We start from the raw sequence: 17124 nt of genomic DNA on the forward strand, positions 1-17124 counted from the left end.
CCTCCTCGCTTTCCCTGCACTCACGGGTCCCTCCTCGCTTTCCCTGCACTCACGGGTCCCTCCTCGCTTTCCCTGCACTCACGGGTCCCTCCTCGCTTTCCCTGCACTCACCGGTCCCTCCTCGCTTTCCCTGCACTCACGGGTCCCTCCTCGCTTTCCCTGCACTCACCGGTCCCTCCTCGCTTTCCCTGCACTCACCGGTCCCTCCTCGCTTTCCCTGCACTCACCGGTCCCTCCTCGCTTTCCCTGCACTCACCGGTCCCTCCTCGCTTTCCCTGCACTCACCGGTCCCTCCTCGCTTTCCCTGCACTCACCGGTCCCTCCTCGCTTTCCCTGCACTCACCGGTCCCTCCTCGCTTTCCCTGCACTCACCGGTCCCTCCTCGCTTTCCCTGCACTCACCGGTCCCTCCTCGCTTTCCCTGCACTCACGGGTCCCTCCTCGCTTTCCCTGCACTCACCGGTCCCTCCTCGCTTTCCCTGCACTCACCGGTCCCTCCTCGCTTTCCCTGCACTCACCGGTCCCTCCTCGGCTTTCCCTGCACTCACCGGTCCCTCCTCGCTTTCCCTGCACTCACCGGTCCCTCCTCGCTTTCCCTGCACTCACCGGTCCCTCCTCGCTTTCCCTGCACTCACGGGTCCCTCCTCGCTTTCCCTGCACTCACGGGTCCCTCCTCGCTTTCCCTGCACTCACGGGTCCCTCCTCGCTTTCCCTGCACTCACGGGTCCCTCCTCGCTTTCCCTGCACTCACCGGTCCCTCCTCGCTTTCCCTGCACTCACGGGTCCCTCCTCGCTTTCCCTGCACTCACGGGTCCCTCCTCGCTTTCCCTGCACTCACGGGTCCCTCCTCGCTTTCCCTGAACTCACGGGTCCCTCCTCGCTTTCCCTGCACTCACGGGTCCCTCCTCGCTTTCCCTGCACTCACGGGTCCCTCCTCGCTTTCCCTGCACTCACGGGTCCCTCCTCGCTTTCCCTGCACTCACGGGTCCCTCCTCGCTTTCCCTGCACTCACGGGTCCCTCCTCGCTTTCCCTGCACTCACGGGTCCCTCCTCGCTTTCCCTGCACTCACGGGTCCCTCCTCGCTTTCCCTGCACTCACGGGTCCCTCCTCGCTTTCCCTGCACTCACGGGTCCCTCCTCGCTTTCCCTGAACTCACGGGTCCCTCCTCGCTTTCCCTGCACTCACGGGTCCCTCCTCGCTTTCCCTGCACTCACGGGTCCCTCCTCGCTTTCCCTGCACTCACGGGTCCCTCCTCGCTTTCCCTGCACTCACGGGTCCCTCCTCGCTTTCCCTGCACTCACGGGTCCCTCCTCGCTTTCCCTGCACTCACGGGTCCCTCCTCGCTTTCCCTGCACTCACGGGTCCCTCCTCGCTTTCCCTGCACTCACGGGTCCCTCCTCGCTTTCCCTGCACTCACCGGTCCCTCCTCGCTTTCCCTGCACTCACCGGTCCCTCCTCGCTTTCCCTGCACTCACCGGTCCCTCCTCGCTTTCCCTGCACTCACCGGTCCCTCCTCGCTTTCCCTGCACTCACCGGTCCCTCCTCGCTTTCCCTGCACTCACCGGTCCCTCCTCGCTTTCCCTGCACTCACCGGTCCCTCCTCGCTTTCCCTGCACTCACCGGTCCCTCCTCGCTTTCCCTGCACTCACGGGTCCCTCCTCGCTTTCCCTGCACTCACCGGTCCCTCCTCGCTTTCCCTGCACTCACCGGTCCCTCCTCGCTTTCCCTGCACTCACCGGTCCCTCCTCGCTTTCCCTGCACTCACCGGTCCCTCCTCGCTTTCCCTGCACTCACCGGTCCCTCCTCGCTTTCCCTGCACTCACCGGTCCCTCCTCGCTTTCCCTGCACTCACCGGTCCCTCCTCGCTTTCCCTGCACTCACCGGTCCCTCCTCGCTTTCCCTGCACTCACCGGTCCCTCCTCGCTTTCCCTGCACTCACCGGTCCCTCCTCGCTTTCCCTGCACTCACCGGTCCCTCCTCGCTTTCCCTGCACTCACCGGTCCCTCCTCGCTTTCCCTGCACTCACCGGTCCCTCCTCGCTTTCCCTGCACTCACCGGTCCCTCCTCGCTTTCCCTGCACTCACCGGTCCCTCCTCGCTTTCCCTGCACTCACCGGTCCTTCCTCGGCTTTCCCTGCACTCACCGGTCCCTCCTCGCTTTCCCTGCACTCACCGGTCCTTCCTCGGCTTTCCCTGCACTCACCGGTCCCTCCTCGGCTTTCCCTGCACTCACGGGTCCCTCCTCGCTTTCCCTGCACTCACCGGTCCCTCCTCGCTTTCCCTGCACTCACCGGTCCCTCCTCGCTTTCCCTGCACTCACCGGTCCCTCCTCGCTTTCCCTGCACTCACCGGTCCCTCCTCGCTTTCCCTGCACTCACCGGTCCTTCCTCGGCTTTCCCTGCACTCACCGGTCCCTCCTCGCTTTCCCTGCACTCACCGGTCCTTCCTCGGCTTTCCCTGCACTCACGGGTCCCTCCTCGCTTTCCCTGCACTCACGGGTCCCTCCTCGTTTTCCCTGCACTCACGGGTCCCTCCTCGCTTTCCCTGCACTCACGGGTCCCTCCTCGCTTTCCCTGCACTCACGGGTCCCTCCTCGCTTTCCACCAGATGTCATGCTGACTGGTCTCCCTCTCGGCTTTCTGACGCGCTCACCGATCGCCCCCTGGGCTTTTCCCCCAGACACCCCTCCTCTCGGCTTTCTCCCGCACTTGCTGGTGCCCCCTATTTGCTTTCCCCACCATTCCCTTCTCAGCTTTCTCCCCCAAGTTCCCCTCTCGGCTTTCTCCCCCCCCCCACCCCCAAGTACCCCTTCCGCACCCCCCCCCCAACCCCCAACAGTCCCAACCTCCGCTCCCCCTCTCACACCAACCACCCCCCTCTCTTGCCAGTCCCCCCTGCACTCCTTCCCTTGCTTGCCGGTCCCCACTCTGCTTCCCCTCCACCCTCACCGGTTTCTCCTTCGACCCCCCCCCCTTCTCACCATCCCCCCCCTCCGCTCCCCCCCCTTCTCATCATCCCCCCCCCTCTGCTCTCCCCCCTTCTCATCATCCCCCCCTCCGCTCCCCATCCTCCGCTCCCCATCCTCCGCTCCCCTTCCTCCGCTCCCCTTCCTCCGCTCCCCTTCCTCCGCTCCCCTTCCTCCGCTCCCCTTCCTCCGCTCCCCATCCTCCGCTCCCCATCCTCCGCTCCCCATCCTCCGCTCCCCATCCTCCGCTCCCCTTCCTCCGCTCCCCTTCCTCCGCTCCCCTTCCTCCGCTCCCCTTCCTCCGCTCCCCTTCCTCCGCTCCCCTTCCTCCGCTCCCCATCCTCCGCTCCCCTTCCTCCGCTCCCCTTCCTCCGCTCCCCTTCCTCCGCTCCCCCCCCCTCTGCTCCCCCCCCTCTGCTCCCCTCCTTCTCTCACTGCCCCCCCCCCCTTCCTCCCCTCACCAGCCCCCACCCCCCTCACGTGTGTTTTCCCACTTTCAGCCTGTGTTCTCTGTCTGCAGGTGTTTGAGGTGGTGGAGCGCGTGGAGGAGTTGAGGAGGAAGTGGCCGGTGGCGTGGGGGAAGCTGGATGACGGCAGCATCGGGGTGGTGACGCCCTACGCTGATCAGGTGTTCCGGATCCGGGCCGAGCTGCGGAAGAAGCGGCTGTCGGAGGTCAGCGTGGAGCGTGTGCTGAACGTCCAGGGTGAGTGCCATAGTTAGGCCAGGCGGAGGGCGTGCCCCGGAGGGTGATGGGGCTGGGGGGGCGTCGCTGGCAGGGTGATGGGGGGGTAAGCCGCCCTCTTACCGCCTGCCGGTTCTCACCCTGCAGGGAAGCAGTTCCGGGTCCTGTTCCTCAGCACAGTCCGCACCCGCCACACCTGCAAACACAAGCAGACGCCCATCAAGCGCAAGGAGCAGCTGCTGGAGGACTCCACCGAGGACCTGGACTACGGCTTCCTGTCCAACTACAAGCTGCTGAACACGGCCATCACCCGGGCACAGTCCTTGGTGGCCGTGGTGGGAGACCCCATCGCCCTGTGCTCCATTGGCCGGTGCAGGTAGGACCCTCCGGTCACATGGTGTGGTCTCTGCTCTGGTCGGGGGTCCTCTGTAACACCTCCTGTCATCCGCAGAAAGTTCTGGGAGCAGTTCATTATGATCTGCCACGAGAACCGGAGTCTTCACGGCATCACCTTCGAGCAGATCAAATCCCAACTCGAGGCCTTAGAGCTGAAGAAGACCTACGTCCTAAACCCGCTGGCGCCAGAGTTCATCCCGCGGGCGCTGCGGCAGCAGACCACGGCCAACGCCGCCAAACAGCAGCAGTCACCGCCAAAGGTACCGCATCCGCGTGCAGCGCGCAGTCACTGACCGCAAGTAATGTAATGTGTTCACACCAGTAACCTGCCGCTGCTTGTATCTCCAGGGCAAAGGGCTTCACAATCAGAGCGAGCACTTTCAAGGAGATGCAATGGGTAAGTGTGCGGCATGAGCTGCAGTGTAAAGCATGGAGGAGGTCCGGAGCTTACACCAGCCATGACTCCAGTCTCACTCCTGTGTTGTCCTCTGTTTCCTCCAGTTCAACCCAATCCCTCGGTGCTGATCGGCAATCCCATCCGGGCGTACACCCCACCCATGGGGCCGCACACCAACATGGGCAAATCTCCCAGCCCCGTGCAGAGGATAGACCCCCACACCGGCACCAGCATCCTCTACGTGCCCGCCGTCTACGGGGGCAACATGGTCATGTCCGTGCCTTTACCCGTGAGTATGACCCCAGGGGTGTTATTGGAGCCGCGCCGAGTCCGGCCTCTGCGTCCCCCCGGAGCCGCGCCGAGTCCGGCCTCTGCGTCCCCCCGGAGCCGCGCCGAGTCCGGCCTCTGCGTCCCCCCGGAGCCGCGCCGAGTCCGGCCTCTGCGTCCCCCCGGAGCCGCGCCGAGTCCGGCCTCTGCGTCCCCCCGGAGCCGCGCCGAGTCCGGCCTCTGCGTCCCCCCGGAGCCGCGCCGAGTCCGGCCTCTGCGTCCCCCCGGAGCCGCGCCGAGTCCGGCCTCTGCGTCCCCCCGGAGCCGCGCCGAGTCCGGCCTCTGCGTCCCCCCGGAGCCGCGCCGAGTCCGGCCTCTGCGTCCCCCCGGAGCCGCGCCGAGTCCGGCCTCTGCGTCCCCCCGGAGCCGCGCCGAGTCCGGCCTCTGCGTCCCCCCGGAGCCGCGCCGAGTCCGGCCTCTGCGTCCCCCCGGAGCCGCGCCGAGTCCGGCCTCTGCGTCCCCCCGGAGCCGCGCCGAGTCCGGCCTCTGCGTCCCCCCGGAGCCGCTCTTCCTTGTCTGTTGGCAGTGTGTTAGCATTGGTGCTATAGGCCCTGCTTTCCGTCGTGGCTGATACGTGGCACCACCACTCTCTTGTACGCTCAGCTGACAGCCTCTTCTCTCTTTCCAGGTTCCGTGGCCACCCAACTACCAGAGTCGTTTTTCCGTGGACCCGCGGCTGATGACGCACCCGGCCATGGCCTATAACATGAACCTCCTGCAGGGCCACGGCCGCGGCTCTCCCATCCCATTCGGCCTTGGCCACCACTCACCAGTCAACGTCGGTCAGCAGCTCCCGCACACGGACAAAGAGCAGCACGAGCACAGCCGCAACGGTGGGTACCGCTATCATACCGTCACCGCTGAGGTCTGCTACACGGGACCAGTGCAGACCAGACATCCTCAGTATACAGACCTCAGCTGCTGCAGAACACCTTTCTGAATACTCAAAGTAACCCCCCTATATACACTGCGATCCCTCCTATCTAATATTCACTGTGTCAGTCCTGATTATCCCCCTATATACGGTGGCGGACGCTGTGAGCCCCCTTTTATCCGTGCTTAACCCCTTGTCTCCCTCCTGTCCTCCAGGTAAAGGTGAGAACAATCCTGCAGCCGATATGAATAAGCAGCGGACCCCTGAGAAGAAGCCCCCGGACTGTAAACCGGTAATTTCCGTGCTGCCGCCCTGCACTGTTCTCACCGCCTCTTGCACCCGTTATTGTAGGGGGGCGGGGCTTTACTCTTGCACATGCTCAGTGCTCTCCGACGCTCTCTGGGGGGTCATGGGGGCGGAGCTTTACTCTTGCACATGCTCAGTGCTCTCCGACGCTCTCTGGTGGGTCATGAGGGCGGGGCTTTACTCTTGCACATGCTCAGTGCTCTCTGCCGCCCTATGGTGGGTCGTGGGGGTGATGAGTGACGGGTTTCTGTTTTCCAGGTTGACTTGGACCCCAATGCACAGACGAGGAGTCCGGAGTCCCGCGCCAACCTGGCCTTCCCCAACCCCAAATATCATCGTAAAGAAAATCCTACCCAGAGGCCGATGAACATCCACCTGACGCCCCCGCACCCACAGTACCCCATGCCCAGCCGCCACTTCCCCCACGTGCCCCCTCTACAGCGGCCGCAGTTCACCCTCCAACAGCAGAACCACCTGTCGGAGCTGCAGAATCAGATCCCCCCTCCGCAGGGAGCGGTGGTTCCCCCGCACAATCACCTGATGCAGCAGCAGCCTCCCCCGCCAGCCTCCCAGCTGTCCCCCGCCTTCCAGCCCAACCAGTCTTTCTTCAATACCCCCATCCCCCACCGGCCTCCGTCGCCCGGTGTAGACGGCATGATCCCGGAGCAGCCGCCGCCGGCCGCCATGCTGCAGGACGTCAACAACCCGCTACGCTCTGTGGCCCATAACAACCATCTAATGTCATCGCACCTCAACACCTACATGGAGGACGGACCCCCAGCCATGAGCGCGGGGGAGGCTCTGGGTGAGTGCCAGGCAGTGTGGGATGGGTCCTGACTACCACGTGCAGTCTCTGACTACTCTTCTGTGCTGCAGCAGATCGTCTGCACGGGAACGCAGCGCTGGAGACGCTGAGACAGCAGCAGACGCGGATCCAGCAGTGGAACGAGCACAACGCCCTCCTGAGCCAGGCCAACATGGCGTACCCGCACCACCCCCACCTCCAGGCAATGGGACTGGCCCAGCAGCAGCTCATCAGGCCGGGCTGGAAGATCCCAAGCAGCGGAGAGGAGGAGCCGGAGATCACGTATTCTAGGTGCTGCGCTCCGCTCTGCTCCCTGGACGCCGGGGGATGGGCTCCGATCCCGGGGGGGCACGCCGGGGGAGGGGCTCCGCTCCCGGGGGATGGGGACGCCGGGGGATGGGCTCCGCTCTCGGGAGTGGGATGCTGGGGGATGGGCTCCGCTCCCAGGAGGGGGACGCCGGGGGATGGGCTCCTCTCCCAGGAGGGGGACACCGGGGGATGGGCTCCGATCCCAGGGGGCACGCAGGGGGATGGGCTCTGCTCCCAGGAGGGGGACGCCGGGGGATGGGCTCCGCTCCCGGGGGATGGGGACGCCGGGGGATGGGCTCCGCTCCCGGGAGTGGGACGCCGGGGGATGGGCTCCGCTCCCGGGAGTGGGACGCCGGGGGATGGGCTCCAATCCCGGGGGGCACGCCGGGGGATGGGCTCCAATCCCGGGGGGCACGCCGGGGGATGGGCTCCAATCCCGGGGGGCACGCCGGGGGATGGGCTCCGCTCCCAGGAGGGGGACGCCGGGGGATGGGCTCCGCTCCTGGGGGATGGGGACACCGGGGGATGGGCTCCTCTCCCAGGAGGGGGACACCGGGGGATGGGCTCCTCTCCCAGGAGGGGGACACCGGGGGATGGGCTCTGCTCCCAGGAGGGGGGACGCCGGGGGGATGGGCTCTGCTCCCAGGAGGGGGATGCCAGGGGATGGGCTCTGCTCCCAGGAGGGGGACGCCGGGGGATGGGCTCCGCTCCCAGGAGGGGGACGCCGGCGGATGGGCTCCTGCTTCATTTCCGCTGTCTTTCTCCCCCCAGGTTCCAGGAGTTTCTGCGGGAGCTTTCGCAGCACGAGCAGAGCGGCGGTGATAATCGGGATGTGACGGAGATGCCCCCACCCCAGTCCAGACTGTTACAGTACCGGCAGGTCCAGTCCCGGAGCCCCCCAGCCCTGGCCTCCCCCTCCTCCAACCACACCGGCCACTTCCCCAACTTCAGCGAGAACAGCCGAGAAATGGACATGAGCGCCAGCCCGGCGTACCCGCAGCATGTGGCCAGTGTGTACAGCAGCCCCTACACCGTGCCCTCCGAGCACATGACGCCCCCGCCACCCATGAAGTACCTGCAGCACGACGGCTCCTGGGCCTATGCCAACCTGCAGCAGAACCCGATGATGGGGCAGGGCTTTCACTACGGCATGCCCCCGCTACAGCACCGACCGCCACAGAACCCCTTCATCCATGTACAGAACCACCAGCCCCCCGCTGGTCAGGAAACATTTCACCCGGCCGCGTCCCGCGCGGTGTCCGCCTCTTCACTCCACAACCTAGAAGAGGTAAGATCATCCATGAGGCGGGTAGGAAGGTTGCTGGGGCTTGGTGGTGTATGACATATCGCCTGCTGGGCTCGGTGGTGTATGACATATCGCCTGCCGGGCTTGGTGGTGTATGACATATCGCCTGCCGGGCTCTGTGGTGTATCACATATCGCCTGCCAGGCTCGGTGGTGTATGACATATCGCCTGCCGGGCTCGGTGGTGTATCACATATCGCCTGCCGGGCTCGGTGGTGTATGACATATCGCCTGCCGGGCTTGGTGGTGTATGACATATCGCCTGCCGGGCTTGGTGGTGTATGACATATCGCCTGCCGGGCTCGGTGGTGTATGACATATCGCCTGCCGGGCTCGGTGGTGTATGACATATCGCCTGCCGGGCTCGGTGGTGTATGACATATCGCCCGCTGGGCTCGGTGGTGTATCACACATCGCCCGCTGGGCTCGGTGGTGTATCACATATCGCCCGCTGGGCTCGGTGGTGTATCACACATCGCCCGCTGGGCTCGGTGGTGTATCCCGCGTCCCCCTCCGGGCTCGGTGGTGTATCCCGCGTCCCCCTCCGGGCTCGGTGGTATATCCCGCGTCCCCCTCCGGGCTCGGTGGTGTATTACATATCGCTTGCTGGGCTCAGTGGTGTATCACATATCGCTTGCTGGGCTCGGTGGTGTATCCCGCGTCCCCCTCCGGGCTCGGTGGTGTATCCCGCGTCCCCCTCCGGGCTCGATGGTGTATCCCGCGTCCCCCTCCGGGCTCGGTGGTGTATCCCGCGTCCCCCTCCGGGCTCGGTGGTGTATCCCGCGTCCCCCTCCGGGCTCGGTGGTGTATCCCGCGTCCCCCGCCGTTACCCCACTTTTGATCCACAATTATTTTTTTTTTTTTCAGTATGAACCTCGAGGGCCCGGGCGGCCGCTTTACCAAAGAAGAATCTCTGCCAGCTCGGCGCTCGCCGGCCCGGAAGAATTAGTCTCTTGTCCAGAACCCGTCAGTCAATGTAAAGAAATCCAAGACCCCAGCAAACCCCCCTCATATAACTACTCATCTCCCGAGCTCTGGGTCAGTGCTGCCTCGTCAGTCCCGTACCAGAACATTCCGTGTAACGGCGCCAACCCCTCCGCAACACCCCGAGACATGCTAGGTAGGTGCGGGCAATACCACACAGCCTGCAGGTCAGGTGAGGTATTGCAGCCTGGCTCCATGGAGGTGGTTGAGCTGCAGTACCGCACATGACCTGAGGACGGGGGTGGCGTTTTTTGTAGAGGACTGTGGCTCAATGTTTGTTTCTGTCTGTTATCGATTTCCTCCCGTCATTAAAGGGAAGGTGCCACAAAAAAAATAACTGAAAAAAAATATAAATGATTAATGTTATGTCTTCTTTAAATATTATCATTTGTTTTCTTCGGCGCTCCATTGGGAGACCCAGACGATTGGGTGTATAGCTACTGCCTCCGGAGGCCACACAAAGCAATTACACTAAAAAGTGTAAGGCCCCTCCCCTTCTGGCTATACACCCCCAGTGGGATCACTGGCTCACCAGTTTTCTGCTTTGTGCGAAGGAGGTCAGACATCCACGCATAGCTCCACTGTTTGTAGTCAGCAGTAGCTGCTGACTATATCGGATGGAAGAAAAGAGGGCCCATATGGGGCCCCCAGCATGCTCCCTTCTCACCCCGCTTGCGGTTTGTAAGGTTGAGGTACCTATTGCTGGTACGGAGGCTGGAGCCCACATGCTGTTTTCCTTCCCCATCCCCCTGAGGGGCTCTGAGGAAGTGGGATCTTACCGGCCACCAAGCCCTGAGGCCGGGCTCCATCCACAGACCCATAGAACCTGCTGGATGTGGAGCGGGAGTGCCGTTCAGGGACAAGGCCCTGCAACTTTCAGGTACTCTGTGTCCCCGTATGGCAGGCCACGCACACCCCAGGCTTGCTGGGTGTGCTAGTGCGCCGGGGACTGTAGCGCTGTGCGCTGGGCTTATAGTCCCCGCAGATTACTGGGGGACTTTATGTGTGTGGATCGCCGCGCCGACCGCCCCTGGAGCGGCGGCGCAGCTGCGACTTGTAGTGCGCCGGGGACGCGCCGACCGCGCTTTTACGGCGGCGGCGCTTCTAACTTTAGTCCCCGGCTTTCTGCGGCCTAGCTCCGCTTCGTTAACGCCCCCCACCCTGTCAATCAGGGTAGGGGAGAGACGTTGTTCAATCGGCAGCGCCGAGGGCTGGAGCACGATTTACATGCTCCAGCCCTCTCAGTGAGCACAGTAGGACACAGGCTTCGCGCCTTTTCACTGTGCACGCCCTAGGCCCGCCCCCAGGCTTGCAGCTCCCCAGGACGCCGGCAGCCATTATACACATGCAGTCTGGCTGGAGAACAGACGCAGGCTCTGGGGGACCCAGGCTAGGGGTTTCTGGCGACCACACACCCGCGCTAAGCGGGCGGTAAGCAGCACATACGTGCGGCCCCACTAGTGCCACAGTGTTATATTTTTCGCTGTACCATAGACACTGCTGTGTCTAGATATATTTATATACTGCACTGTAAGGTCGCTTCTTGGCTGTACACCCTATATTGCTTTGAGGAGACAACAGCATGTCATCCGCAAAACGCAAGGGTGCCAAGGCACGGGCTGTATACACTGCTTGTACAGCATGTGGGGCTAATCTACCAGCAGGCTCCAACGACTCTCATTGTGTGCAATGTTCAGTCCCAGTGGCACTTCGTCAGCCAGAGCCTATTGTGGTGGTAGCCCAGGCAGAGACGCCTGTGAACCCTGCCCCGGTGACGGGGACAGAATTTGCAGTCTTTGCTGATAAAATGTCTGTGACTATGACAAAAATCCTGGAGACCTTGCAGTCCAGGCCAGTTGCTCAGACCATAGACACTGCTGTGTCTATGTTCCCTGGTCCCCCTCAGTTGGAACTAATCCGTACTTCAAGGGGGTCCCAGGCATCACAGGCTGAGGGCTCTGACTCCGATGACAGTCCCAGTCCGCCTAAGCGAGCTCGCTGGGAGAGACCCTCCACGTCATCACGCGGATCAGGGTCTCAGCGAGAAGGGTCTCTATATGATGACTCAGAGGTGGGTGATCAGGAGTCTTGTCCTGACGCCGCACTCAATTTGGATACGCCAGATGGTGACGCCATGGTAAATGACCTTATAGCGGCCATCAATAGGCTGTTGGATATTTCTCCCCCAGCCCCTTCTGCAGAGGAGGCAGCTGCCCAGCAGGAGAAATTCCATTTCCTGTATCCCAAGCGTAAATTGAGTACTTTTCTGGACCACTCTGACTTCAGAGAATCCATCCAGAAACACAATACTTATCCGGACAAGCGTTTTTCTAAACGCCTTAAGGATACACGTTATCCTTTTCCCCCTGACGTGGTCAAACGCTGGACCCAGTGTCCAAAAGTGGACCCCCCAATCTCCAGGCTTGCGGCTAGATCCATAGTTGCAGTGGAGGATGGGGCTTCACTTAAAGATGCCAATGACAGACAGATGGACCTTTGGTTGAAATCTGTCTATGAAGCTATTGGCGCGTCGTTTGCTCCAGCATTCGCGGCCGTGTGGGCACTCCAAGCTATTTCAGCTGGTTTGGCACAGGTGGACTCTTTCATACGTCCAGCAGTGCCGCAAGTGGCGTCCCTAACTACGCAAATGTCTGCGTTTGCGACCTACGCTATCAATGCGGTACTGGACTCTACGAGCCGTACCTCAATGGCATCCGCCAACTCTGTAGTTTTGCGCAGAGCCTTGTGGTTAAAGGAATGGAAAGCAGATTCTGCTTCTAAAAAATGTTTAACCTGCTTGCAATTATCTGGAGACAGACTGTTTGGTGAGCAATTGGCGGAAATCATTAAACAGTCCAAAGGTAAGGACTCCTCCTTACCCCAGCCCAGATCAAGCAAACCTCCACAGAGGAAGTGGCAGTCAAAGTTTCGGTCCTTTCGAGGCTCGGGCAAGCCCCAATTCATCTCGTCCAAAGGGACTCAGAAAGAGCAAAGGAGCTCAGATTCCTGGCGGGCTCACTCACGCCCCAAGAAAGCAACCGGAGGTACCGCTTCCAAGGCGGCTGCCTCATGACTTTCGGCCGCCTCCCTCCGCATCCTCGGTCGGTGGCAGGCTCTCCCGCTTTTGCGACATTTGGCTGCCACAGGTCAAAGACCGGTGGGTAACAGACATTTTGTCTCACGGGTACAGGATAGAGTTCAGTACTCGGCCTCCGCCTCGGTTCTTCAGAACTTCCCCACATCCCGACCGAGCAGATGCCCTTCTGCAGGCGGTGAATTCTCTAAGAGCAGAAGGAGTGGTGGTCCCTGTTCCTCTTCAGGAACAAGGACAAGGTTTTTACTCCAATCTCTTTGTGGTGCCAAAAAAGGACGGCTCATTCCGTCCTGTTCTGGACCTAAAACTGCTCAACAAGCATGGCCAGGCGGTTCCGGATGGAATCCCTCCGCTCAGTCATTGCCTCAATGTCTCAAGGAGATTTCCTAGCATCAATAGACATCAAGGATGCTTATCTCCACGTGCCGATTGCTACAGAGCACCAACGCTTTCTACGCTTCGTGATAGGAGACGACCATCTTCAGTTCGTAGCTCTGCCATTTGGTCTAGCGACAGCCCCACGGGTGTTCACCAAGATCATGGCGGCAGTGGTAGCAGTCTTGCACTCTCAGGGACACTCTGTGATCCCTTACTTGGACGATCTACTGGTCAAGGCACCCTCTCAAGAGGCATGCCAACTCAGCTTGACTGTTGCACTGGAGACTCTCCAGACGTTCGGGTGGATCATCAACTTCTCAAAGTCAAATCTGTCACCGACCCAATCACTAACGTATCTTGGCATGGAGTTTCATACTCTCTCAGCGATAGTGAAGCTTCCGCTGGACAAGCAGAGGTCACTACAGACGGGGGTGCAGGCTCTCCTTCAGAGTCAGTCGCACTCCTTAAGACGCCTCTTGCACTTCCTCGGGAAGATGGTGGCGGCAATGGAGGCGGTTCCGTTTGCGCAGTTTCATCTGCGCCCACTTCAATGGGACATTCTCCGCCAATGGGACGGGAAGTCAACATCCCTGGACAGGAAAGTCTCCCTTTCCCAGACGGCCAAGTACTCTCTGCAGTGGTGGCTTCTTCCCACCTCATTATCACAGGGAAGATCCTTCCTACCACCGTCTTGGGCGGTGGTCACGACAGACGCGAGTCTGTCAGGGTGGGGAGCAGTTTTTCTCCACCACAGGGCTCAGGGTACGTGGACTCAGCAGGAGTCCACCCTTCAGATCAATGTTCTGGAAATCAGAGCAGTGTATCTTGCCCTACTAGCCTTCCAGCAGTGGCTGGAAGGAAGGCAGATCCGAATTCAGTCGGACAACTCCACGGCGGTGGCATACATCAACCACCAAGGGGGGGACACGCAGTCGGCAAGCCTTCCAGGAAGTCCGGCGGATTCTGATGTGGGTGGAAGCCACGGCCTCCACCATATCCGCAGTTCACATCCCCGGCGTAGAAAACTGGGAAGCAGACTTCCTCAGTCGCCAGGGCATGGACGCAGGGGAATGGTCCCTTCACCCAGACGTGTTTCAGGAAATCTGTCGCCGCTGGGGGATGCCGGACGTCGACCTCATGGCGTCCCGGCACAACAACAAGGTCCCAACCTTCATGGCACGGTCTCGCGATCAAAGAGCGCTGGCGGCAGACGCCCTAGTGCAAGATTGGTCGCAGTTCCGGCTCCCTTATGTGTTTCCACCTCTGGCACTCTTGCCCAGAGTGCTACGCAAGATCAGATCCGATTGCAGCCGCATCATACTCGTCGCCCCAGACTGGCCGAGGAGGGCGTGGTATCCGGATCTGTGGCGTCTCACGGTCGGCCAACCGTGGGCACTACCAGACCGACCAGACTTACTGTCCCAAGGGCCGTTTTTTCCATCGGAATTCTGCGGCCCTGAACCTGACTGTGTGGCCATTGAGTCCTGGATCCTAGCGTCTTCAGGATTGTCCCAAGGGGTCGTTGCCACCATGAGACAGGCTAGGAAGCCCACGTCCGCTAAGATCTACCACAGAACGTGGAGGATATTCTTATCCTGGTGCTCTGCTCAGGGAGTGTCTCCCTGGCCATTTGCATTGCCTACCTTTCTTTCTTTCCTGCAATCTGGGTTAGAAAAAGGTTTGTCGCTCAGCTCCCTTAAAGGTCAGGTCTCGGCGCTATCCGTCTTTTTTCAGAAGCGTCTAGCACGACTTCCTAAGGTGCGCACGTTCCTACAGGGGGTTTGCCATATCGTACCCCCGTACAAGCGGCCGTTAGATCCATGGGATCTGAACAGGGTACTAGTTGCCCTCCAGAAGCCGCCCTTCGAGCCTCTGAGGGAGGTTTCACTTTCTAGACTATCACAGAAAGTGGCTTTTCTGGTAGCGATCACATCTCTTCGGAGAGTGTCTGAGCTGGCAGCGCTATCATCCAAGGCTCCCTTCCTGGTCTTCCACCAGGACAAGGTAGTGCTGCGCCCCATTCAGGAGTTTCTCCCGAAGGTGGTATCCTCTTTTCATCTTAATCAGGATATCTCTTTGCCTTCGTTTTGTCCTCATGCAGTTCATCGGTATGAGAAGGATTTACATTTGTTAGATCTGGTGAGAGCACTCAGAATCTACATTTCCCGCACGGCGCCCTTGCGCCGTTCGGATGCACTCTTTGTCCTTGTTGCTGGTAAGCGCAAAGAGTCGCAGGCTTCCAAAGCCACCCTGGCTCGATGGATCAAAGAACCAATTCTTGAAGCCTACCGTTCTGCTGGGCTTCCGGTTCCATCAGGGCTGAAGGCCCATTCTACCAGAGCCGTGGGTGCGTCCTGGGCATTACGACACCAGGCTACGGCTCAACAGGTGTGCCAGGCAGCTACCTGGTCGAGTCTGCACACTTTCACCAAACATTATCAGGTGCATACCTATGCTTCGGCGGACGCCAGCCTAGGTAGAAGAGTCCTGCAGGCGGCAGTTGCCTCCCCGTAGGGGAGGGCTGTCTTTGCAGCTCTAACATGAGGTATTTCTTTACCCACCCAAGGACAGCTTTTGGACGTCCCAATCGTCTGGGTCTCCCAATGGAGCGCCGAAGAAGAAGGGAATTTTGTTACTTACCGTAAATTCCTTTTCTTCTAGCTCCTATTGGGAGACCCAGCACCCGCCCTGTTGTCCTTCGGGATTTTTGGTTGTTTTTCGGGTACACATGTTGTTCATGTTGAACGGTTTTCAGTTCTCCGAGGTTACTTCGGAGTGAATTTGTTTAAACCAGTTATTGGCTTTCCTCCTTCTTGCTTTTGCACTAAAACTGGTGAGCCAGTGATCCCACTGGGGGTGTATAGCCAGAAGGGGAGGGGCCTTACACTTTTTAGTGTAATTGCTTTGTGTGGCCTCCGGAGGCAGTGCTATACACCCAATCGTCTGGGTCTCCCAATAGGAGCTAGAAGAAAAGGAATTTACGGTAAGTAACAAAATTCCCTTCTTTAATGGAGCAAAATATGAAAAAATAATTTATGTTCCACTTTTAAACACTAGGGGGAGCAGCTGCTAAAAAACAAGTGTAAAACTAGCCTGGATTACAACTGCTGTAAAAGTGGGCGGGGCCTGCTGTCCTGTGTGTGATGTCACTCCTCCCCCTCCCCTTCTGGGGGTTTCCAAAAGGAGGATGAAGTTTAGGATCACAGCGCGGAGCCATTTTATTGGTGACTGCAAAGTGATCCTGACTTGTTGAAAGTGTTACCAAGGACGGCTGCATAGTGCTCCACTGTATGCTGTGCCTCATATATACAGTGTGCAAGGATATAGCAGAGCTGTGTCAGCGTGTGATTTCTCTGCTTTGAGTATAACGGCGGGGTGCGGTGATCTGCAGCCAGGCATTGTACTATAGATGTTAGGCTGCAATCACCGTTCCCAGCCCCAGGTACTCCTCCCATCCCGGAAATCCGGCCCCTCCTGTGATCCTGGTGTATTGGCAGCTGCTCCTTCCACCGCTGAGTACAGTGACAGGTGGAGCTGCCGGTGATCACAGCTAATGTCAGCTGCGACCACCACCCTGCCACATGTACTAACCTCATTCCTGGATCTTCACTCCCAGCAGCATCTCCTATCATATTTGTGTCTAGAATGTACGGGCTTCTTCAAGGTCCTGACTGCAGCCCGTACATTCTAGTGTCTTCAGTAGTGAGTCTGTTACAATGTATGGGCTGCAGTCAGGTCCTAGGAGGAGCCCGTATATCTGAAATCCTCAGTATTATACACCTGGAAGGAGCCTGTACATTCTAGTGTCTTCAGTAGTGAGTCTGTTACAATGTACGGGCTGCAGTCAGGTCCTAGGAGGAGCCCGAATATCTGAAATCCTCAGTAATATACACCTGGAAGGAGCCTGTACATTCTAGTGTCTATAGTATATAGTAGTGAGTCTGTTACAATGTATGGGCTGCAGTCAGGTCCTAGAAGGAGCCCGAATATCTGAAATCCTCAGTAATATACACCTGGAAGGAGCCTGTACATTCTAGTGTCTTCAGTAGTGAGTCTGTTACAATGTACGGGCTGCAGTCAGGTCCTAGGAGGAGCCCGAATATCTGAAATCCTCAGTAATATACACCTGGAAGGAGCCTGTACATTCTAGTGTCTTCAGTAGTGAGTCTGTTACAATATACGGGCTGCAGTCAGGTCCTAGAAGGAGCCCGTATATCTGAAATCCTCAGTAATATACACCTGGAAGGAGCCTGTACATTCTAGTGTCTTCAGTAGTGAGTCTGTTACAATGTACGGGCTGCA

At 59.8% G+C, this 17124-nt stretch overlaps 1 protein-coding gene across 1 annotated transcript in view; it reads left to right on the top strand.

Annotated features, from left to right (window-relative positions):
• Positions 1–17124, top strand: part of HELZ (helicase with zinc finger) — a 172259-nt gene that overhangs the window by 118196 nt on the left and 36939 nt on the right. The window contains exons 20-30 of the mRNA XM_075351503.1: positions 3485–3668; positions 3795–4023; positions 4099–4303; positions 4392–4440; positions 4545–4729; positions 5396–5600; positions 5857–5933; positions 6206–6752; positions 6824–7043; positions 7833–8349; positions 9234–9486. Of these exons, the coding sequence (XP_075207618.1) occupies positions 3485–3668; positions 3795–4023; positions 4099–4303; positions 4392–4440; positions 4545–4729; positions 5396–5600; positions 5857–5933; positions 6206–6752; positions 6824–7043; positions 7833–8349; positions 9234–9486 (2671 nt within the window). The remainder of the gene's footprint in view (positions 1–3484; positions 3669–3794; positions 4024–4098; positions 4304–4391; positions 4441–4544; positions 4730–5395; positions 5601–5856; positions 5934–6205; positions 6753–6823; positions 7044–7832; positions 8350–9233; positions 9487–17124) is intronic.

The sequence above is a fragment of the Anomaloglossus baeobatrachus genome, chromosome 5, assembly GCF_048569485.1.
Source record: "Anomaloglossus baeobatrachus isolate aAnoBae1 chromosome 5, aAnoBae1.hap1, whole genome shotgun sequence".
Taxonomy (NCBI): Eukaryota; Metazoa; Chordata; class Amphibia; order Anura; family Aromobatidae; genus Anomaloglossus; species Anomaloglossus baeobatrachus.